The 22,893-nt window shown below is 33.2% G+C and overlaps 2 protein-coding genes and 1 long non-coding RNA gene across 10 annotated transcripts; 1 reads left to right on the top strand and 2 right to left on the bottom strand.

Annotated features, from left to right (window-relative positions):
* Window positions 1–80: 80 nt before the first annotated feature.
* Window positions 81–12,450, top strand: LOC105831814 (jouberin). 3 transcript variants are annotated; one of them, XM_012672232.3, is made up of 7 exons: window positions 81–3,272; window positions 3,385–3,530; window positions 6,677–7,030; window positions 7,213–7,368; window positions 10,367–10,815; window positions 11,292–12,016; window positions 12,089–12,450. In XM_012672232.3, exons 1-7 carry the CDS (start codon window positions 1,721–1,723, stop codon window positions 12,277–12,279), a joined length of 3,573 nt encoding a protein of 1,190 aa, XP_012527686.1. In that variant the 5' UTR covers window positions 81–1,720; the 3' UTR covers window positions 12,280–12,450. The 3 variants fall into 3 exon arrangements, with proteins under 3 accessions (XP_012527686.1, XP_012527685.1, XP_012527687.1); XM_012672231.3 differs by having other exon boundaries at window positions 82–1,435; window positions 1,572–3,272; window positions 11,292–12,450; XM_012672233.3 differs by having other exon boundaries at window positions 82–3,272; window positions 11,292–11,587; window positions 11,696–12,450.
* On the bottom strand, window positions 10,961–11,550 carry LOC114255513. The gene is made up of 2 exons (XR_003626772.1): window positions 11,442–11,550; window positions 10,961–11,366 (listed from the first exon to the last, which is right to left on the bottom strand). It is a non-coding gene; the product is annotated as an uncharacterized LOC114255513 (long non-coding RNA).
* Window positions 12,451–22,010, bottom strand: LOC105831815 (tudor domain-containing protein 7). 6 transcript variants are annotated; one of them, XM_036284621.1, is made up of 19 exons: window positions 21,632–22,010; window positions 21,319–21,486; window positions 20,650–20,699; window positions 19,957–20,118; window positions 19,283–19,497; window positions 18,858–19,027; window positions 18,508–18,607; window positions 18,109–18,381; window positions 16,694–16,837; window positions 16,273–16,614; window positions 15,994–16,185; window positions 15,663–15,920; window positions 15,330–15,578; window positions 14,929–15,252; window positions 14,601–14,821; window positions 14,174–14,372; window positions 13,964–14,073; window positions 13,746–13,897; window positions 12,451–13,663 (listed from the first exon to the last, which is right to left on the bottom strand). In XM_036284621.1, the coding sequence occupies exons 4-19, from the start codon at window positions 20,036–20,038 to the stop codon at window positions 13,416–13,418; spliced, it is 3,279 nt and encodes a 1,092-aa protein (XP_036140514.1). In that variant the 5' UTR covers window positions 20,039–20,118; window positions 20,650–20,699; window positions 21,319–21,486; window positions 21,632–22,010; the 3' UTR covers window positions 12,451–13,415. The 6 variants fall into 6 exon arrangements, with proteins under 6 accessions (XP_036140514.1, XP_036140513.1, XP_012527688.1 ...); XM_036284620.1 differs by having other exon boundaries at window positions 20,650–21,486; XM_012672234.3 differs by lacking the exon at window positions 20,650–20,699.
* Window positions 22,011–22,893: the final 883 nt, after the last annotated feature.

Below are 22,893 nucleotides of genomic sequence, written 5' to 3'. Positions count from 1 at the left end.
AACGCTATTGATGTGCTTACGACTTATCATATTCTTACTATGTCTGGAAATGAAAGGACTTGACGTTTGATTATACTATGCCTGGAAATGAAAAGGACCTAACGTTTGATTATTCAATGAATTTGTTTATCAATAAAATTTTGTGTTATCTTTTTTATTTTATTTTTATTTCTTTTTCCTTTTTTTTCTTATTTACGTTGTGCTATTGTTTAACTGTAATGTTACCAATGTGGCATAATTACAATTTAATTTGGCTAAATGAAAGAATGAGTCGAATAACTCGTCTACTAAATTATATATGTTATAATAACATATAGTACATATATTTTATGTTATTATAAATATATGAATAATTAAATTATAAACTCTAATCAAAGACTGACCATAAGAACTGTTCATTATCGCTTTTAATTGATTCGTCGATACTTCATCTTTTACCTATTGCTTACAAAATAAAGAAAATGAATGAGACCAAGCTAATGATATCGATCCTTTTTTCTCGCAGGATTTTAACGAGAAATATCCTTTTTTTTACGATCACACTCTATGATTAAATCTCTATTTATAATATAAATAGTTTCTTTTATTATAATCACATTTAAATATAACTATATGTATAGTTCAGCGATTGTCATTGGAAACATGGATTTAAATTGATTTGAAAGCAGGCATTAATGACAAACGATCATTTCTCAACGTTTTCGCAAATTGTTAAGTTCGCTTAAAAAAAGATTATTCTTTATTTTCTTTTCTTACTTTACCTGTTTTAAGGCACATTCCTTCAAAAAAAGGAAGTTGTTTTTCAACTACGTAAATTACTTTTCGTATTTGGGCTCATTGTTTTCTTTGTTGCATTTCGTGTTTACGGAAACTTTCACTTCTAAGAGTTCGAGATATATTTGGATATATTTCATTTTAAATAGAGAAAATATATAATACAAAGAATTTATAAAAAGAACAGTCGTGCGAAGTTGAGAAAATAATAGCTTTCGATGTGTGATTGCACAAGATTAATATAGAAGTGGAAGGGGCGAGTTACGTTTCAACTCAAAAAAGTAAAAGACAAATTCATGTATTATAAATAAAAATTTAATGAAACAAAGCGATAATGGACCGATCGCAGAGTGATTCTAAAGAAGCAATGGAAATAATTTTCGAAAGAAGTATTAAGAAGAATAATATCGTAGTAACGGCGGTTTTTATTATTTTTTAATTCCATTTCCTATTTTATCATGCAAACATTTCACGGATTGAAACACGGGAATTGTTTGCGCAGAAATGAGAGAATATGAGAAGACGCGTTAAGTGAGGGTTCGTAAACGATACGAGTTTCGAGTTCGGAGTTGGTGGTCGCCGCCGTCGTCCTCGTATCGATCGATCCATGCCTCCGATGAGCGTAGTCAAGTACACACTCCCGCACCTGGTGTGCCGCCTGGTTAGTAACGCGCTTCTCCCAACAAACATGCAGTATAGCGTAGTATATTCATATTACGAGTTTTAGTTTAAGTTTACACATATATGTGAATATCACAATAAAGATTACAACGAGGACAGAATTATTTTCTTTCAAGGCCGCGATGTTATCGCGGTGAGCGATCGATCGACTCTCGCACAACTGGAGCACACGCGATGTTCTCTCGCGAGCGACCTTCTTTCTCTTAACGAGGCCTCAAAGAGAGAGAGAGAGAGAGAGAGAGAGAGACTTCGCAGAGCTGCAGAGATGGCCAAGTCCATCGAGACCGCAAGGAGAAGATTGAGGAGATCGCGTAACGTCTCCTCCTTCTTTGAGGAATCAACGGAGAACGAAGCGAAGACAACGATGAACGTCGTCGTGGACGTTCACAACTGCAGGAGTGAAAGATCGTCGGGCCGACGCCGGCAGCCACGAGACAACGAGAACGATCTCGCGGACAACAAGCGATCCTCGCAAAGCTCCAAGGCTTCTTCGCGAAGCTTCGTGAGCGAAACATCTCGAAACGCCGATCGCAGCAAGCGTGACGACACTGCTGACGACTCAATGCCCTCGATGGCGGCGGTGGAGTCGCTGGAGAAACCGCGACGCAGGAAGCAATGGAGCACGGTAGCGAGCGCGACGAATGAGACGGAAGTAGATTCAAGGAGGCCAGCCCGGAAGAGGTGGTCCAAGGACGCCGGGGTGATCCGATTGCCCGAGACGACAACCAGCGACGACGCGTCCCCGTTGATCGAAAACTCATTACGCAAGACACCGGTACCGGCGCCGCGGACCAGCCTCCTCTACGACAATCCAGCATTCGTGTCCGATAACGAGGACGAGGTGCTCCGGATCGAGACCGATCATAATCGGGACAGAACCAAGATCGAAATGCGGAGGATGAGCGACCGCTCCTCGAACATTGTGCAGGAGGCTGCGCTCACCGGCTCCTCGTCGAGAAAGGCTCAGCGGCGGGACAGCGACGATTGTTCTTCGAAGGCGAGACCTTTGGCAGATCCTCGAAGGAGTCGGAGGAACAGCAGCAGCAGCAGCAGCAGCCATCACCGCCACCGCGTCGTCGTCGGACGGCAAGCCGATTCGTCTGCAGGAGCGGCGAGTCTGGAGAGAATCATCACCGATCGCGCTCGACCGAGCTCACCGAGCTCGCGAGCCTCCGAGGAGCGAGTCTCGAGCAGCCACCGCAGGTCTAAACCTATTGGAGGAGAGCGGTCCCCGAGGAGGAGAGACCGGTCGTTGTTCGGGAAGATAGACCCTTCCGGCGACGACCCTTCCCTCGTCAGCGTCGATTCATCTGCCGCGAGGGATGCCGCGAATTCGCAGAATTCGGCAGAGGCCGACGACGCGAGGGTCAGAAAAAAGAGAAAGAAGAAGAAACGGAAGCAAGAAAAGGAAGCGAGGAGGCAGAAGGAGGAAGAGGAGGAGGAGGAGGAGGAGGAGAAGAAGGAGGAGGAGATCAAGTTTATCTCTGTGACGATTCATCGGGCGGACGTGCTGGAGGTCGATTACTTGAACGTGAGACGACCGATGGTCCGGGTGCATATCGTCGAAGCTCGCACGGGCTCGTACCTGAAGAAGACCATCACGGAGAACGGTAGCGTGTATCTTCAACCGATGATCACCGGCAAGTTCGACTTCAAGAAGAACAGATCGATGATTCCGGTCTGGGAAGAAGAGCTCATCTTTGAGCACAATTTCGACGCGATCATGAGATACGAGGAGGGCGAACAAGTGGTGATTCTCTTCGAAGTGATAGAGCTCCTGAGCTTTGCCGACGCGAGCCACAATTACGACAAAATTGGTAAGTTTCTATTAAGATATCATATTAGCCAGTGGGTTTATTTTTTAAAAATAATAAAAAAATTATTTACCCGTCCCTTTTCAAATCTAATAATTCACAATCAATTCTTCAGGTAGCGAGGGATGTTGGAAAAAAATTGCCTGGGCGTTTCTCAAACCTGTAGGAATAAATAACATTTTTCATACTGACAAAAAAGTGCGATTGCAACTTTATAAACCCAGGCAAAGCTTTAGAAAGTATGGGAAACAAAAATGCGAGGTAATTCACCGATCATTATTCTAAGGAATCTAGTATTTTATAGTTGCAATTTAAACTTCTTTAGATCTTTCTTAAAAGTTGAATATGCATGTGTTTTCATTCTACTTTGATTCATCGTAAATTAGATTTTTTAACTCGACTGCATCCAACACAACACGTTTCTCGCGTGCTGCCATTTACGTTCGATAATTTTAATTGTTACAACGTGCCGAAACTATTTTTTTATCAATTTTTAGTAAAAGAATATTTTGACATATTTTTGTCTATGCACATCCTGGGTTCTTCTTCGATGAAAGAGCCTTTGTGACAATCAAAATTTATAGCTCTCTGAACTAAAAAGCCTTTCGCATGGGCATCATTATAAATATTGAATTATATTGTCGGCTGCATCTAATTTAACATGATATATTGTGTAAAAAAAGAAAGACCGTGTAACTTCTGGAATGCAATTTTTTCTTTTGTATAAAACTAAATGTAAAGACGAGGGACTAGAAAGAACAAAAAGTTTGTATGGTTAAATTGGATGCAACCCTGGCGGAAAATTTTCTACGAAATTCTAAAAAACTACAAAAATTTACAAATGTTCCAATTCTAGCATTTTTCTGCAGTTTTTACAGAAAAATGCTAGAATTAGAACACTTTTGTAAATTTTTGTAGGTTTTTAGAATTTTGCAGAAAATTTTTCTGCCAGGGAAAAGTTACGAATTTATTTCTAAGAAAAAGAAATGCATTTCTCTCTGTTTAGATGTTATTTACTACATTATACCCACATAGCACAAAAATTGCAATTACGTTATAGCAATATTGCTGTAATTTTACAACCTTGTTGCAACATTGATGTAATGTAACTGCAATTTTTGTGCTACGTGGGTATTTAAGATGTAAAAAATTAATTTGTGCAATTTACAAAACTTAATAAAAATATAGAAACATTCTATCATTGAAGACAAATCCGAAAATTGAGCTTTGCCACGATGTGATAACTTTTAAGGAATCAATCTGCTATTTTTACTCTAATTTTTTTCAGGATATCTTAGTTTATAGAATCTAAAATAAGACATTAAAAGTGTTATTGTTACAAAATAACAACAGAAATGGTAATTTTTACGCGAAAATTAAAGTATTATGTTAATGCTGTTACTATTTTGAAAGAATACTTTTAACGGATTATTTTAGATTAAATCTGTAAGTAGAATGTTCTGAAACAAAAAAATAAGTTTACTTATTTAAAGAAGTAAAAGATAATGCAAGATGCAAGGCACTCGAAATTTTTGAATCTGTTTTTAATAACAGAAAACTTTTATAAGTTTTGTATTAAATTTACAAATTAATTTTCCATGTCTTAAGGGGATGCTCGTCAAACTTGATCGAGGTCGATAATGTGTCATTTGTGCACGTCATTAACAAAATTTTGTATGTATTTCTTTTATAGATTAAAAAATCCTTTTACAGAATTAAAGTTTATGTATTAATATCAGCTTATGAAGTAAATTTCATATCAATTAAGAATTTAACAAAATTTTTCAGATTGCTCTTTTGAGACACGAAATGTTTACCAATGTGAATCTTTTTTATGCTCAATCTGAAAGCATAGTATTGTTCCTTAATGTTCACTCATATACGGATCTGACTTGATTTATACGTACAAGGTGCATGCACAACTTTTATATTAAGCACATTTTGTTACGAGTCCACATCAGACCCTGACAATTAAAAAAATTTTTTTTTATTTTTCGTATGAAATCGTTACGTCCGCACACTGTTATCGTCTATACTTTAATTGTGGAAAAGAAGTTTTAATTCTGTAAATGCAATAAAAAGTTGAACATTGAAACAAACATTGTACAATTCTGTCGGTAAAACAGACGATTTTAGGATTCCCTTAAATAATATATAGTAAAAGATAATGCGAAGAAAATTGCGTCCATTTTTTCTTTGTCTGTAATTCACAAATTTTCTATAATTTGATCAGCAAATCACCTGTGTTTCTTCCTATGTCAGTGCCCGTTTTCGGGAATTTACGCAGATTTATACAAAAATCGTATAAACCCAGTAAACACATTTTATAGCGGCAATATAACATGGAAGTTACATGTAATTTAACATTGTTATTCTTGTGATATGTAGGTGCTATATGACATGGAAATAACCTGTTACGTAATATTTGTTATACGCAAGTGATCTAGCTGTTATACATCGTTTTGGCGTTACAGTTATTCAACAAAATTTGTATAATTGTAACATAACACGTTCGTATCAATGTTATTACGGAACGATGCGTCGTAGTTGACTCAGAAATCAGACATTATAACATCCTGAATGACAGATCTATTTAATAATAAAAAAAATTATTATAAAGATAATGTTTTCAAAAATAACGGTTTGTCTACAATTACTGCAAACAAAAAATGCACAAAATCGAAATTCATCATGTGCTGAACAAAAACAGAATAATAAATGTATACTATTCAATTCTTTCTTAGAATTACGATCTATATAATAGTTAACCATCTAATTAATCATTTGAACGCTTCAAAGATTAGTGCTAAATAGATCGCAATTTTCATCAAATTATTAAGGTTATGGAAAAAGATAAATTTAACAATAAAATTAATAAGTAAATAAATTAATGCTATTTATTTTTAATATGTTTTGCAAAATTTAATTGCTTTTATAAAAAATAATATAGTTGCGTCAATTATAACATATAGGTTTATGTAGACAATAACAAGTACCCATATCGATGAGTCAAATTGGTGTAGCAGGTAGAGTACAAGGTTCGTCATCCTAAGGTCCCGGGTTCAAACCTAACAGCGGCAAGTAAGAATAAAAAAAAATAACATAATTTAAATTTAATTAATTATTAAAAATTTATTCTAAATGTAGTATGTGCTGTTGATAAAAATAATTTTAAAAAAATAAAATTTTTATTTTATTTTATTTTTCTTTGTAACTGTTGTGTAACGGTTAGATAACATGTAATTATAACATGTTATATTGCTGAGTCGCAAATTGTAACTTACATGTAAGTTACGTGTAATTTCAGAGTAACGTAACCTGTTATATTCGGTTACATTGCTGTTACACTGCTGCTATATTACTGTGTTCACTGGGAAAGTTCATTGTTGTATTTTAATCCTGCATAGGTTTATACTTGGTGGCAATCGAACAACAGGGACAGGTATCCCAGTAGTCTTCTGGTAACAGTGACGTCAGTTTCATCACCGAAATTCGAGCCTGTGCTTCATCAAAAATTGCCAATAAACGATTTTTTTAATGACGCACAAAACTCGCAAGGTATTTCGAAATGTACGTCGGAATCGATAGGTCTCCCTAAATGGGCGCGACTGGCCGCTCAATCGTGTAAAATCCCAAACGAGAAGATGTTCGAAACGGAAGTGAGCGAGAAAGGCTGCTTCTACGTCGCCTTCAGCAACGACGGCAAGTATCTGGCCTGCGTCCATTCCGAGGAGTACTATTACCCGATTATCGTTTATGAGGTGCGTTAAATCGCAAACAAATCGCATAGAGAGAAGAGTGAAAAAAAAAATAAAAATAAATAATTATCTTTAAAACTAAGGTCATAAAATTCAATTACATCAATATAATTAAATGCACCAATACAATTAAAAACTGTTGTCGTTTGATTCACTAGATGTGTTTATTCTTACTTTGACTTCAGGTCGAAATCGGCAAGACTCATGTTCGATTTCTTGGTCACAAGACTTTCGTGTACTCTCTAAACTGGTCCAGCGACGACCATTACCTGTTGTCGACGTCCGCGGATCAAACGGCACGTGTCTGGGATATTCACAATCAAATCGTGCAGCACATCGAGGTAACTACGCAATACTGTCCACATACAACAAAAGCCTCTTGTAAATGTCTAGACATCAATGTCATGAAAATGTATAATTTTTATTAAAAAATGTTTGTATAACTTTTTTTTATAGATGCTTAATACTGGATAATATCTACAAATCTATCTTTTGTATCTTCATTCGATTTTATTCTTATTCTTCTTTGATGATTACTCGTAAATGCTTTTTTAAAACATAGTAAAAAGTATAAAAGATTATAATAAAAGATAATTACATGAAAGTTAAGAAAAAATATTATAAATTTCTTCCGAATGTACATAAAATTTGTTAAATAAAAATTTTAATATTGACTTTGAATACCGACCTAAGCCTATGCAAGTTATTTAAATCAAGTTCTGTATATTATTTAAATTTTTATTTACTAAATTTTATGCACATTCAAAAAAAATTTATATCTTTTCATAACTTTTATGTAATTATCTTTTACTATAATAAAAACTTAAATGTATACATCTTATGCAGTGTCTTAAGCTGTCTTCGACCAATCACAGAGCCGTATTATCATCTTAAGACACGACTTAGGATTGTCTTGAAATAAGATTCGACTATGATTACCAGCCTTAGACATATAATTTTATCACATTTAACTTTTATGATGGATAGATATATCTTTTATGGACATTTATAATGGATTTGTATTAATATCCTTCAGGGAGATGACATAAATATCTTTTAAACAGTTTACCCTGGTGGAAAAATTTCTCATATTTTTTCAGAAAATTTTTATGTATGACAACTTCTGAGAAATATAAAGAATTTTTCAAATTTTTCAGAAATTATTGAATAAGAATTCTCAAAATATTGCAGTATTCTGTGGAAAAAAGTTTCTGAATACTAAGAATTTTTTAGATTTTTTTAGAAACGATTGAATGAGAATTTTCAGATTATTTCAATCTCTGTATATATGAAAATTTCTGAAAAATATTAAAAATTTTTTCCGATTTTTTCAAAAATAATTGGATAAGAATTCTCATAATATTTCTACACATGAAAATTTCTGAATAATAATAAGATTTTTTCAGAAATAACCGAATAAAAAATCTCAGAATATTTCAAAATCTGTGTATATGAAAATTTCTGGGAAATATTAGAAATTTTTTCAATTTTTTCAGAAATAATTGGATGAGATTCTTAGAATGTTTCAAAATTAGACATGAAAAATTGTGAGTGCAGTCTACATGTAATTGTTAAGTCACTTTGAACAAAAATGTTCTTTATTATTTTAGCATTGAGTCTAAACAATTTCTATAATAAAAATATTAAAAAGTTAATTATTAATTACTAAAAATGATCACATATAAAAGTTTTTATGATTAATAAAATTAAATATTTACTTCGTTTGCAATATAGTAAAAGAAATTTCTGCAGTTTTTACAGATTCTTGTACAAAGTTTTCGCCTTCAGAATTTTTCTGCAGAAAATTTTGTAGAACTTTATATATTTTTTTCTGAAGGCAAAAAACTTCAGAAAACATTACATAAAATTCTGCAAAATATTCTGCAGAAAAATTCTGGAGGCGAAAACTTTGTACAAGAATCTGTAAAAACTGCAGAAATGTTTATGCACAAAAATATATAATTTTTGCATAATTTTTTCCTATTATTCCAGAATTTCTCATAAATTCTCATAAACTTTTTCATAAACATTCAGAAATTTTACATAAATTCTCAGAAATTTTTAGAAATAATAAAAAATGTTTAGAAATTTTCAGAAATTATTACATTTTTTATTTTTTTCTGAGAAATGTTTTAATTCTCGTAAATTTTCAAAAATTCTTCCCGTAGGAAAAAATTATGTAAAAATTACTGCACAAAAAATTGCATATTTTTGTGCATAAATTTTTGCAGTTTTTACAGATTTTTGTACAAAGTTTTCGCCTTCAGAATTTTTTTGCAGATAATTTGGTAGAATTTTATGTAATTTTTTCTGAAGGTAAAAAATTTCAGAAAGCATTACATAAAATTCTGCAAAATATTCTGCAGAAAAATTCTGAAGGCGAAAACTTTGTACAAAAATCTGTAAAAACTGCAGAAATTTATGAACAAAAATATGCAATATTTGTACAGTAATTTTTGCATAATTTTTTCCTACGGGAATATTCATAAATACCTGGGAATTCTTAGAAATAATTTTCAGAAACAATTTTTCTTTAAGTTTTTTTAAGAAATGTATCAATTCTCAGAAATTGTTAAAAATATTCAGAAATATTTTCAAAAATTCTCTAAATTAATCTGAATTTTTCTGAGAAACGTTCCAATTCTTATAAAAAATCGGAAAAATTATCAGAAATTCTGAGAAAAACTAAAAAATTCTGAAAAATTTTTCCACCAGGGTAGACATTTAACATACCTATATATTTGTGCTAATTTTTTTCTATTAGAGTATTTCTATATAGTATATATACATATATGTCTATAAAGACATATACGTATTATATATATAGATATATATGAAATATAAATTGATAGGATAAATGTTGATAGGGCCAAAGCTGGTTATTGTTTACTTGTCCGGTTTTAATCATTAGAAAATGGGAAGAAAATAAAAACAAACAACAATGTATAACGAAGGATCATGTTGACAACGATCGATTTCCTAATTATGTGATTAACAGATTAAGAATATTGTATACTGAGGATGGCCGAAATATTTGTATTGAAGATATTCCTAGAATCAAATACACAACAAGCAAACAACAACCTGCAGCTTTGGCTTTATCAGCATTTATCCTATCAATTATTTTAATATTAAGAGCCATTTATGTATATACGATTATTATTTAAATGTTTATATATTTATTTATTAAAAAAATACGCCAGATTGAGTAAAACTTGTTGAAACATAATATAATCCGTGTCGCAGTCTTTAAAATACATTATGTGCAAAAGGAACGTCTCAAGGAAAAAATTCGTATTATATAAAATAAATGTATATAAAATAAATATATTATTGTAGATGCTGCCGCATCCTTCGTATGTTTATTGTGCCAAGTACGGGCCCAACAATGCGACGATTGTGGCGACAGGATGTTACGATCGAATAGTTCGCATCTGGGCGATCGACAAGAGATCAGGGAAGCGAGAACTGAGCCAGGAATTGGAAGGCCACGAAGGTTTCGTCAATTCTATGGTCTTTCAAAAAAACGGTAACTTGATTACCGCCGACAGCATGGGATTGATAATCCTTTGGACAATCCGCAAAGATAATAAAACACCACCAAAGATAATAGGAAGTATCTTGAAAAAGATAAAAGTCCGCGAAATTCAGGGTGTCATTATCAACACGATCGTCTTACATCCCCTCGAGTCCAGACTCCTCGTGCATTCGAGAGACAACGGTCTACGAATGCTGGATCTCGCAACCGGCGTGGTCTTGCAGAAATACAAACGGCTGGATAATCAAAGGCATATTTTTACTTTTTATGCATTCTTAACACTCGTGCTCTTTTTATATATCTTTACATATGACATGCGAAGACAATATTTAATATTTTAAGATGGACTCTTTCTCTTGTGCTGCCTTCTTTCCATTTTTCTTTACTTCTTCTCGGCATTTTTTAAATATTTATTTCCTTATTCTATTTTCTCTTTTTATTCGTGTTTGTTTTTTCTCTATCATATGCCTTGATGTTTCTATTTCAATTTAAGTTAATTGAATATTGTTCACTGACACTTTTTCCCATGGTTATTTTTAGCTGCTTGTTTTATTCTATTCATCATTGTAATCTTGTCTCAACAATTCTCCAAATCTCTTTCACTAATAATACTTTATATTTGTTTCATATCATTATCCCTTTTTCGTTCTATTCTGCTGTTGTCTTGCACTGGTTAATTTTTTATTAAAATTTGTAATTTATCAAATTTTTCTTTATTCTTTATAGAATACAGTTAAAAGCCTGTATATCTCCCTGCGGTGGATTTGTTATATGCGGTAGCGAGGAATCCGTATTAAATATCTGGAATTTGGAGACAGGTAAACAAGTAGCCAAATATACGATTGATGAACATAGTTCGGTTAGAATGATTATTACCTGCGTGGATTATCATCCCTACGATCATGTTTTGGTATATTCGATATTCGGCAGTTCTACGTCAGTTCGTGTCTTGAGGTACAATAAAAACGCGAACGGCAGCGACGTTGGCCTGCATCTTATGGAAGATACGTCGCAAATTCGAGGTAACGAAGTAATCTTGAATCCCACGAGTTGTCCTCCATCTCGACAGAATAAACCTAGTTGCACAGCAGAAAAGAAAGAAGTACCTCTTCTGTCTTATCATCCCACAGTCAATCATACGATAATACAAATTGAAAATAATGATTACGAGCGACCATGGACGATGCCGCATCATTCGAGAGAAATGGAGCGAAACTGGAGAAAGAAGAGCTGGGATCGATTGCACTGCATTATCGAGAAGATAGATTCGATATTGTTCGGAAATTCAATGTTTTTCGATGATGTTGCTGAAACCAAACAGAGTTCTAGCGCGAATGAGTACTGTGCATCCTGGACCAATGCATCCAACAACGTCGCACTTCAACGAAACGATATTCTCTTAGAAAACCGTACCGCAAACTACAAAAGATCCCAAGGTTTCCTCGAAAATGGTAACACGCAGTCTAGCTTCACGACTACATCCAAGAGTCCGGCTCACTCTTTTGATCTTTATAATTCGACAGCTCCCTTAAAAAAGTCAAACTCCCGCGAGTCGTCACACGTAAGCTCTCCAGACAGCGCCGGTACTTATATCGTGGAAACATCAAACTTGAGTAAAAACATTAAGGTTGCTAAAGAGATAGATTCCGTTCAAGTGGTTGAAAGCGATAGTTCCCGGAGCAATGTTACATTCCTCATAGAGAATGAGCGGTAATGTATTATTTTTGTACTGGTCCCCTTTAGAATGCAATTTTCTTTTCTTACATTTAGTTCCCCATTAACATGACGATGATTTATCTTCAATCAACGCATCATACAAAATTTTACACGATATTTTATATTTTAATTACATATGTAAAAAGGAATAAAATATACATGGAAAAAATTATTGTACATAAACTTTATTTTATACATCGTAACTTTAGTTGCACATCAATAGAAAAATAAAAATTCATTACAAATAAACCACATGAGAATTTCTAATAACACGCTTACAATATATGACAAAAAAGTAAACAAATTATTCCAATTCAAGAGGTCAGATCACGTATTAGAAGCGACTAATCGTGTCATATTCAATATATTTTGTGTGTGTGTGTATTTTATATGTATCAATGTATATATATAGAAACTATACATGTATTTATTTTTTATTTATATATATATGGAATGCTGTTACTTAATTAATATGTTACACAGCCAATCTTTTGTCGTTAAACAATCATACTGTTTCGTTTAATATCATGAATTAACCCTGCAAAGTTGAACAATATAATTGAATAATAGTCGTTGAATAATACTCGACATATAAAATCAATGTCTTTAAAAAAATATAACAAAATTATAATAAAACTTGTTCATAAATAAACTGCATTTCGTTATAAGTTTAATAGTAATTACATCTCTGTCTATGTGGGATAACAAAAGTATAATTAATAATAATGATAAACGTTAAAAAAAAAGACTATCGTAATCCAAATATAATAATCGCAAACAAGCCTTTAAATGAAAAAACTTTGACAAGTTTGTGCCATGTGCGTGTAATCTTGTTCGTATATCTTTATATTTAAGAAACAGAAAATTTTTTAATAACAATTAAAAATAAATTTAATTGACATAAGACTAAAATAATCATTTTTTATATCTTTGTAAAGCTCATGTGCGCGGCCAATGCATCGCCATGCTTTTGGCCGGGAGAAAAAAATAAAATCTTAGAAACAATTCATGCGTTATCCTTGTACGACAGATTTGTGCATATCGCACATGAGCAATCCATTATTATGGCGTCATAGAAGGATAACAATATCGTACAGAAAATAAATATTTCTGCTTGCCGACTAATGTAACGAGCTAAGAAGGAAGCCCTTCAAATCCATCAATATATTTGGCACGCCTCTCGTCTACCAATAGTTTATCAATATAAATGTCCTTATCTGTGCTGACGTCAATCAATCGTAATCCCAACATAGTACCATTAACTGGTGAGAGATCGTCAAACATTGATTCGATGATTACAGAGACAAAGTTTTTTTCGAGCACTAATTCCTTAAATTTGACGCAATCGGTCACTGTCCAGTCAACATTTATCGGCTCTATTCCTAATTAATGTTAAAAATCATCGTTAGAAATTCTTGCGGAAGTCACAAAATTGTTTAAACTGAAAGATGTTTTTTTTCTTACCGACAAGTTTAGCCTTTACCGCCTGATACGGTAATTTTAAAAATTTGCTCTTCAACGGCTGCAAATTGGTGCGGGATATTATCGTCACGTCGCCATAGTCGCAGAAGTACACAGATACATCATTGTCATTGATAATGTTAGTAACGTATACTCTAAAATGAATAAAATATTTTGTTACTTTTTTCTTTCAAAGCATTACAAAGTGATACGTTGCATACCTGTACCACTCATTTTGCAATTTTCCTGCGTAGAGTTTGCCTTCACTGACATACTCTAAAGGTGGATTATCATTCGTCTCATAGCAATCTTGCAAATCGATCATCATTGCCTGGAAATAAGATCCAGCGTGGGAATATACTTTCTCAATTCAGTTTTAATGTATTTAACATACATAGGTATATTAAAAGGACTTATTAATTTTTACGTACTTTTAATTCATCAGCATCATTTAACGGTTGCACAATAAAGTGTCCTGGATGCGCGACCAATGCGACATGGACATCAAAGTATTGGCCAATATCCGAAATTACGGGTGGATTCAATTTTCCAACAGGTTCTGAAGCGCGAGAATTCATGCGATCCAAACGTTTCTTAGACTTGTTATTATTGTTCCCGTCTTCATTGATTCTACATATAGAAGGTTATTTAGTCAAATTTATAAAGTTAGTACTAAATTTATACAAAGAACTACATAACATAGTAAGTAATGTTATGTAGCGCGCGCTAGAAATACATAGTCAATATAGTAAAACAGAAAATAGACAAATAAAATAAAATACAAAGACCTAGAGCGTGTGCATACAAATAATCGAAATAGTTTATTTTATAAGAAAAAAATAGATATAAAATGTTTACTTCGAGAGTTCGCCTTCATAAATCAATGATGTATTTATTGAAGCCAACATGTTACTTGGTCCGACTCTTTTAAAAATTTCCACCACTGGAATTCCAGACGTGCTAATCCTTATGACTTTCGCTAAAAGCAAATCTGTATCCAAGACTAATTCACGAAATCTTGTCTCAAGCCTCTTATTATACATCGACTGATCAATGCTGTGCAAAAAGATCTGCATCGCCTGATTTTTCATATACAAACATAAATATAAAAATTTTATCTCCACATGAAATGTCAAGGAAATATTCAATCTAAATTCGACAAATATATTATTGATTCTTTTTATACCTGAGGAGGAATGCACTGCAGAACATTTGAGACTCTATCCATTTGAAATAGTTGGTCTCTTGATACCAAAATTTTTCGACCGACGTCAATTAGAAATACTGCTACTTTCTGTTCATTAGGAATATCGGTCACTCTCGCCCTGTACCATTGTGAATTCCACTTCACAAGATATGTTTTCGTGAAAGCAATAGCTTTCACTAACGTCGCATTAGTCGCAGACATTTGCATACTATTCAATATAATTTTAGTAAACGAATTTAACTGAGCAAAAATTTTACCATATTCGTCTATGTGCGTAACATACAATTCGGTTAATTGTCCTGGCTACAAAAAAGGCAGTCAAATATAAGAAAGAAAGTAATAACAGAAAATCCAGTAGTAATAAATTGAAAGACAATTACACGCATTTTGCACGCGTTAGCCATATTCTCCAAAATTTTGTCGATTAGTATTTGATTCATATCAACATCTTCGTCATCTTTGCTAGTGTCATAAAAAGTCACCGTTACGTACGAGCCATATTCATCGGCCTCTCTACCATGTACTCTCACATTAAATACTTGATCAACCAACAGATGATTTTCGATCTCTGGCACTATTTGATCGCAATCGCGGAAGTCCTTCAATCCGTAAAGACCTACTCTGATGGCCTAATATCAAAACAGAAACACACATAGTGAGATACGTGATGTAGAATCTGATTAATGTAAGGCTAATTCAAACAGACGAATTACTTGACATGGAAGAATGCAGAATTTCTTGTCCAAAGGATGTAGAACGTCAAGTTTATATTGTTCCACAATTCCCTCGTCGATAAAGAAAACAGTGGCGATTCCCGTTTCGTCATTAAAATCTATACATTGAACTCTATGCCAATAGTTTTCCTCCAAAACAGCATAGAAATTATTACGCACGCATGTCACTGGCGAGATGCGTTCGTTCATTTGATCATAATACCTCATCATTTCGTTTGTCATATCAACAAATTCGTTCTGAAAAACAAGGCGAGAGTAAGCTCGCAGAAAAAAAGCGAATAGATAATGAATGATATGATCGGATACTTACATTTTGATCGTAAAGCCGAACCCAAATTTCGACAGTATTTACAACGCAAGTGGCACACACTAGCCAAATAGCCGCATCGGGTACTGGCAATATGTCAGGTGTGGCAGATCCAATCGGACTTAATTGTATCTTCTTGTTAGACGGTAAGGCATTCTCTGAGACTCGGAATGACACGGAGTTACTTTCCGATCGCTAAATAAAAGAAATAGAAATATAATGCTTACTTCGATCTGCGTGATCATCGAAACAAATAAAATACACGCATATATTGAATATTACTTTCGAAGTTGGAGAGGTTAGACAAAGTATTGTGGAATTCCCGACACCTTTCTCCTGATTAATATCTGTATATTCTCCAATGATCGTTTGCCAATTGTAGGGCAAAGCCTCTCCATATTGTTCGTTGTAACATTCGGGTAGTAAATGCATGAAGACCCCACCATGATGTCTTGTTATAATGTTTAAAATGCGTTTTTTCATCAATTCCGCGTCGGCAGTCGTCACCTCGGGGCTCGACGATTCCTTAGCAAGATTTACCAAAGCCAAACGTGCTGCAATTTTCTCGGCTTCCTCTTCAGTCATCGCGTCCTCCGGGAATGTATGGAATGTATGTATGCCAACCTGAGATATTCATCGAGCAATGTAAAAAATCACATCTTCCAATAATGGACAGTCAGATATACACAATTGATATATTTACTTTCACGCTGGCATAAATGGTGATCTTAGCAGAATGTTTCTCTTTTTTTGAATACATTTTATAAATTGGTGATGGTAAATTTAACATGTTGGCACGAATCTCCAACTCTTTCCGAGGATCGGGAACCTCGAATGATGGTGCAACCTGTGAGAGTAATAAAATTGCATAAAAACAATTCGCACGTACGAATCAAGGCCGTATCAAGTGTAATATTCGAAAACATTAAATTATTGATCGAATAGTTCTGACTGTTCAAATCAATCAAGTTCTCAAAGTCAATTCTATATAACTTGAGTAAAAATCACAAAAGTAAACAAGTTTGTTAGATGTCGACTAATAAAATCATAAATATTCAAGTAAATGAGCGAGATGCACTCACATCAAGAATGTCACAAGCGATAAAAGTGTCGGGTGACACCTCACGCGTCTAGCTTTCACACCGGATGTTGCACCAGGCAACGCACCAATTGCTACCCTAAATCTTCTGACTTCGTGGTGGACTGATACGTGTCGATTTATTATAACAGATTATTATACTTTATCATTTATTATAACGGATTTACTACTGTCTGTCTCGCTAAGATTTCTTATAATACTGCAAGCCCAAAAACCAACTTGTAAAGTGTAAAAAAGAGTTTGAAACAAATATGTACATATATCTTTTCTAAACTCGGCATTATCACTCAGTGCAACCTGATCCCAAAGAGACTCTGGCAACGATTCCAAACTGTGTCCCATAATGCCCAGAGGCACAACAATTTGCTCACTTTTGTAATTTCTATCAGGTGATTGTGCGATACAGAATAGACTTAAAATTGAACGATTTGATCGTCAAAGAGTTAAAACTTTTCGAAATAAAAGTATGTTCGAGTTATTTAAATTCACTTCAAATTCGAAAGTTTGAAATTATTTAAACCTAAAAAATTTTTTGATATATTAGAAGACTTGTAAAAATTACTCAATACATTCTGCGTTTCCAATCTTCTTTACTGTCCAAACCGTTCTAACTTTAGATATGAAATAACATTAAGTATAGATCAATCAGTAAATTTGTTGCTCGAAATCTTCTAAATTTTGTACAGTTGAAACGAAATATATATTCAAGTTACAAAGCAAAAAAGAGAAAGCAAAGATGCTGAGTGCCAAAAATGTAAACAATGCGATCAAACCTAATTAAATTCGAACTGTCCAAAATATTTTATATGGATGCTTTTTTTACTTCAAACTATTCAAACATACAATATGTTAGAACATATAATGGTTTTTTTGAGTTTTAATCGAAAATAATCATAAAAATTTTATTTCATAAATTACCTATATTGAAATGTAATTATAAATATTATATACTTCATATATTACCTATATATTTTATATAGCAGTGTTTTAACACACATAAATTATATTGTTCTACTTACCGACTGTGTATCAAAAATGGATGGGGCAGGTGTAGTTGAACCACTGTCGTAGTTATTAGTCGGTAATAAAGGCGTTACAGGAGGAGTAATTTTGAGCCTTTCACTTAGTTTTGAAGTTTTCAACTCTACAGTCTTTGGTTTTTGATTTATCACAGACGAAGCTGCTATATTGTCATTTAATACTTTTAATCTTAAATTTTCAATAGTCTTATTATTATTAACACTTTGGTTTATAGTCCCTATAATGGAACTTGTCACTTTATCATTCAGTCTCTGAAAGTATGAATGATATGTATATATGTCATGTGAATAATATGAAGTATGAATCAGCATGAACGAGGCAGATTTAGTAAAAGTTGTCAAAATCAATTCGAATCCATATATTGAACCTGTACTCACTTTAGTAGGGGTGCTTGGTAGTGTAGTCGGCGGGAAGCTCAGTGTCGTGTTATTGCATAATAATGGACGCTGTACTATAGCTTCCATAAGAGGTACAGGTCTAAAATAGATAAAATTATTCATATATTACGCTTATAAACATTTTAATCACAAAAACTTGTAATTAAATTAGTTATAGAGAATAACATCAAATCGTAAATAAAGGCAAACTTAAATCACTACTTACTGTCAATATCAAATCAATACCTATTATTGATACGTTACATTTTTTTACTTTAATAAACAACATTATATTTAACAATAGTAATAACGATAATAATAAACAAAAATATAATATAATAGATACTAACTTAGGTAAGTACCTGCAGAAATCTGTATACAAGTTAGTTTTGCCAGGGGTGGATTTAGTAAAGGAATTGGAAGAACTAACATAATTATTTCTGGTAGACTGAAAGCCACTGCTCAGATTATTACTTTTATAACCAGATGAAAAATTTTTTGTATGCCGAGGTGGTGTCCACTAAAAATACATAATACAATATTATATAATATAACTTCAGAGCAAGCACAAAGTTCTGAATTCTAACAATTCATGCTATGAAACACTCAAATTAGATAATTTTTTAAAATAAATATTTCGTAAAACAATCTTCGTATTAGGAAAATGTGTGTGTGTGTGTGTGTGTGCGCGCGTGCGCGCGCGCGCGCGCGCGCGAACATGTGTGTGTATATATAATAACAATAGTTGTAATAAATATAAAATACTAGTATTTACTTTTTTTGGTTGTGGTCGTATTTTTCGTCGTGTCTTCTGTCGTGAAACTAATTTTGTAAGATGCGCTGTTGTTTTGGAGGGTAAGGCTTCCACATACAGTTCTCCATTTTTTTTAGTTAGTGTAACATCTGGGATGTTACGTATAAAGGCTTCAACAGAGGCATATCCGAATTGTTTAAAAGGTAATGGTTCTCCTGCTACCATACTATAGTCCGCTATAAAATAAAAATTTAAAAAATGATTACATCAGGCTTTGAGAGTGGCTGCGTTCAGCAGGAAAAAACCCTGGTTTAAAAATTGCTTGTGAATCATTAATACTAATTCTTGTTTTTAATTTTTCGCTGGATCTCAATGTATAAATTAATCATATTAAAAAATCACTAAAAATTTAATTGCTTTTTGTTGATTAAAATTATTTGCAGCAAATTGATTAATGTTTTTTTTACCAAAGTACTTAAATTAAGTTTAATCTTTAACTTGTTCTTCATTTTTTTCTAGTTCTAAGAATTAGAAAAAGAGTAAGTTAAACCGAGATTAAAGTTAAACCAACATTGATAGAAATAAGCATAATAGTTATAGGTAAAACACATAGTCATTAGCAGATTTAAAGCAACGTAAAAGTTTAAATAACTATGTTTACAATTGTTTTGTGAATAAATAAAATTAATATTTACCTCTTAAGTTTTCTAACTTGATACCACCCTTGCATGATATCAAACAAGAACGTAAATTCTTTACAACTTCGTCTTGATCCATAATAATTCTTTCTTATAAAAGAGAACTCAGGTAGAGAACTCAGGTATTTAAATATATTTAAATATATGCTAATCGATGATCTACAACAAATTTCAGTAAATATTAATGTATATAATTACATTATACAATAAAGCATAAAGTTTTGTGTTTAAGACTCTGAAAAAATTCCCTAAAATGCAAGAGAAAAAAAAACTGGCATAAATAAAGGCAGAAGGACATGATCTGTTATAAAATATATTTTTATCGAATATATTTCAGTAAGCAAAAGCAATTACACAAATGTATCTTGTTAAATATAGATATTCTTTGATGTAAAGTAAAATAATATGAAATCTAGTAATAGAAATTTAGCAAAAATAAACATGTAAGAATTTACTCACAGAAATTATATAGTTATCAAGAGGAAAAGCTGATAAGATATTAAAAAAACTAGCTTATAATTTAGCTGTTGCTAAGACATTAATTATATTTACATTGTACTTAAACGACCTATAACCAGATAATACACAACAAAATAGACAAAAAGATACTGATACTTGTGGGAAGAGTAAATATATTAATAAATTAAATAATATATTAATCAATAGTAATTAAAATTTCTTTTTACTTACATATATGTCAAATTTTTTCTTCTAAAAAGAACTCTACAACCACTTTCTCTCTTTATAGATAAGAGAAAGGTGGAAAAAAAACACAAGAGATATATTTTTAAATGACTAACATCATTCTAGATAGAAGTAAGTGTTCTACGATTATATTTGCTGTTAGGCAAATAGCCAGGGTAATAGGTCAGACAATTAGGCTGATAGATTCAATATTGACTATAAATGATATAAGAATAAATGGGGTTCCTATTGGAGTAAGGTGAGTTAGTAGGTTATTGAGAAAGTTTAAGATTCTATAGATTATTATTCCTAATCAAAATGTAAGTGAGAGTAATAGGCAGAAATTTATGACTAGGGGTCAGTTGTTCCAACTTCTTGGTAAACTTATCTACCAAGTAAGCATGTGTCTATCTTCATTTCATTTGTCTCATATTTATCTGCTAGGTAAGTTTACCAAGAAGTTGAAACAATCGACCCTAGATGCAGTAAAAATATAGGGAAAGTCTTAAATTAGTTCTAAGTCTTTCATAATATCTTTATTTGTCTCGTAATCTTTTCTGTTGTCTACGAAATATACTGATATTTAACGTCCATTAAATTACCTAATTATTCTTAAATTTCACTTCGATGAGCAGAAAAATACACTAAAAGTGACAAATTACAGTCTATGTGTACCTGTAGACAATGCAGGCTTTTGTGCGCCGTATAAGAGCAATACAAAACTGTCGCTTGAATAAAGGCCCTGAGATTGACCAAATCGAATTGACAACAGGTAAACAAATACGACCTCGTAGGCGGGGACGATTCCACTGCCATATGTCGCAATCGACGGCGAATCCGAATCTAAACGAGCGAGCGAAACGTATCGGTTACACCCTGGCGACAAGTCGACCGCAATACCAGGAACCAGGCGATGATTAGAACGAGGTCATTAGCGCGCGCGCGCGCGGTCGGGAGAGGGACAACGACATTACATGCGGTAACATACCTTCTCTCCTTCGAGTAATGAAATTCCGCTCGGCCACGGTCACCACCGTCGTCGTCGCCGTCAAAGCCGCTAGCGCGTGTTGGACGACGACGAACACGGTAATCTTGATTGCCGTCACTTGCTTTCAGGAGCCTCCGTTTAATGCCGATTAAATCTGACACGAACCTCTTCTCGCGACCAAAAACTCTTCAAATCATCCACGAGTAAGACACGCCATACACATCAACTGGCAACTAATCGCCGACGTTTTCCCGTTTCCCGAGCAGCGAGAGGCGCACATCCGTATATATATATTTATCTCTTTCTTTCTATCTCCTCTTCTGCTGCTCTGCCCGCTCTCGCTTCTCCCGCGCAACAGCCGATTCGCTCGCTGACACTCGCCGAAGTGGGTCGTGACGTGTCCACCAATCACGCGCCTGCTTCCCGGAAATGTGAGAAGGTAATTAAAAAAAGAAGAATGCAGAGGAATGCTTCTTTCTCGCACGAGACTACGCGAGAGTGCTCTTTGAATCGTTTCCCGCTTTTTTATCCACCAAGTTATTGAACGACTTCAAAGGCTCGCACGTAATTAAAGTGCGATTGAAATCGATCCCATTATCGAATCAAATTAGAAATACTTATGTATATGTAATGCATGTATATAGATAAACAAAACTATACGTATCTTTTAAACTCGGAACTCCTGTAAAATAATTCGTCTGGCTCAAAACCAATTATATTAAATTTGTTGTGTATATTTCAATTTTGTTAAAATTTCTCTTTTGCTCGAGAAGTTTAATTATATAATATGACCTATTTTCTCTCAATTTGCTGCATCAGTTCTAAAATATCACTTCGTGCATAACTGTAGAAATAAAAAAATGTATTCTATATATATATAAATTTATATATATATATATATATATATATATATATATATATAAAATATATATATATATATAATTTTATCTATATATATATATAAAAATTTAATATTTAATATTTATGTTTGTGCGTATGTTATATATACAAGATGTTCGGCAATGGGAGGAAATTTGAGATATTCTAGGTTCTAGGTTCTAGGTAATAAGATCACATGGAAATAAGGATTACAATAAAGAATAAAATAAAAAAACAAAATAAAGAACAAAATTACGATTAGTTTTGTTTTTAAATCAAACGTAGCTGAGATTATTTCACAAGTACTATCTCAGCTACGGCAGATTTCCTGAACGTAACACGAGTCAAGTGGCTTATCTTGAGATAAACGGTGACAAACGAAT

Source organism: Monomorium pharaonis, chromosome 3 (assembly GCF_013373865.1).
Source record: "Monomorium pharaonis isolate MP-MQ-018 chromosome 3, ASM1337386v2, whole genome shotgun sequence".
Classification (NCBI taxonomy): Eukaryota; Metazoa; Arthropoda; class Insecta; order Hymenoptera; family Formicidae; genus Monomorium; species Monomorium pharaonis.
Note: the sequence above shows the minus strand (reverse complement) of the source record. Positions and strands in the feature narration are given on the sequence as shown.

Bases quoted from the DNA above. Each gene is read 5' to 3' on its own strand.
- LOC105831814 (XM_012672231.3), top strand. From the start codon at position 1,721: ATGGCCAAGTCCATCGAGACCGCAAGGAGAAGATTGAGGAGATCGCGT. The intron at 3,273-3,384 runs GTAAGTTTCTAT...TCAATTCTTCAG, and splicing joins CCACAATTACGACAAAATTG to GTAGCGAGGGATGTTGGAAA. The intron at 10,816-11,291 runs GCATATTTTTAC...TATTCTTTATAG, and splicing joins AAACGGCTGGATAATCAAAG to AATACAGTTAAAAGCCTGTA.
- LOC105831815 (XM_036284620.1), bottom strand. From the start codon at position 20,038: ATGGATCAAGACGAAGTTGTAAAGAATTTACGTTCTTGTTTGATATCA. The intron at 14,074-14,173 runs GTACGTAAAAAT...TCTTATTTCCAG, and splicing joins ATGATGCTGATGAATTAAAA to GCAATGATGATCGATTTGCA. The intron at 13,664-13,745 runs GTAAGAAAAAAA...AACATTAATTAG, and splicing joins GGTAAAGGCTAAACTTGTCG to GAATAGAGCCGATAAATGTT.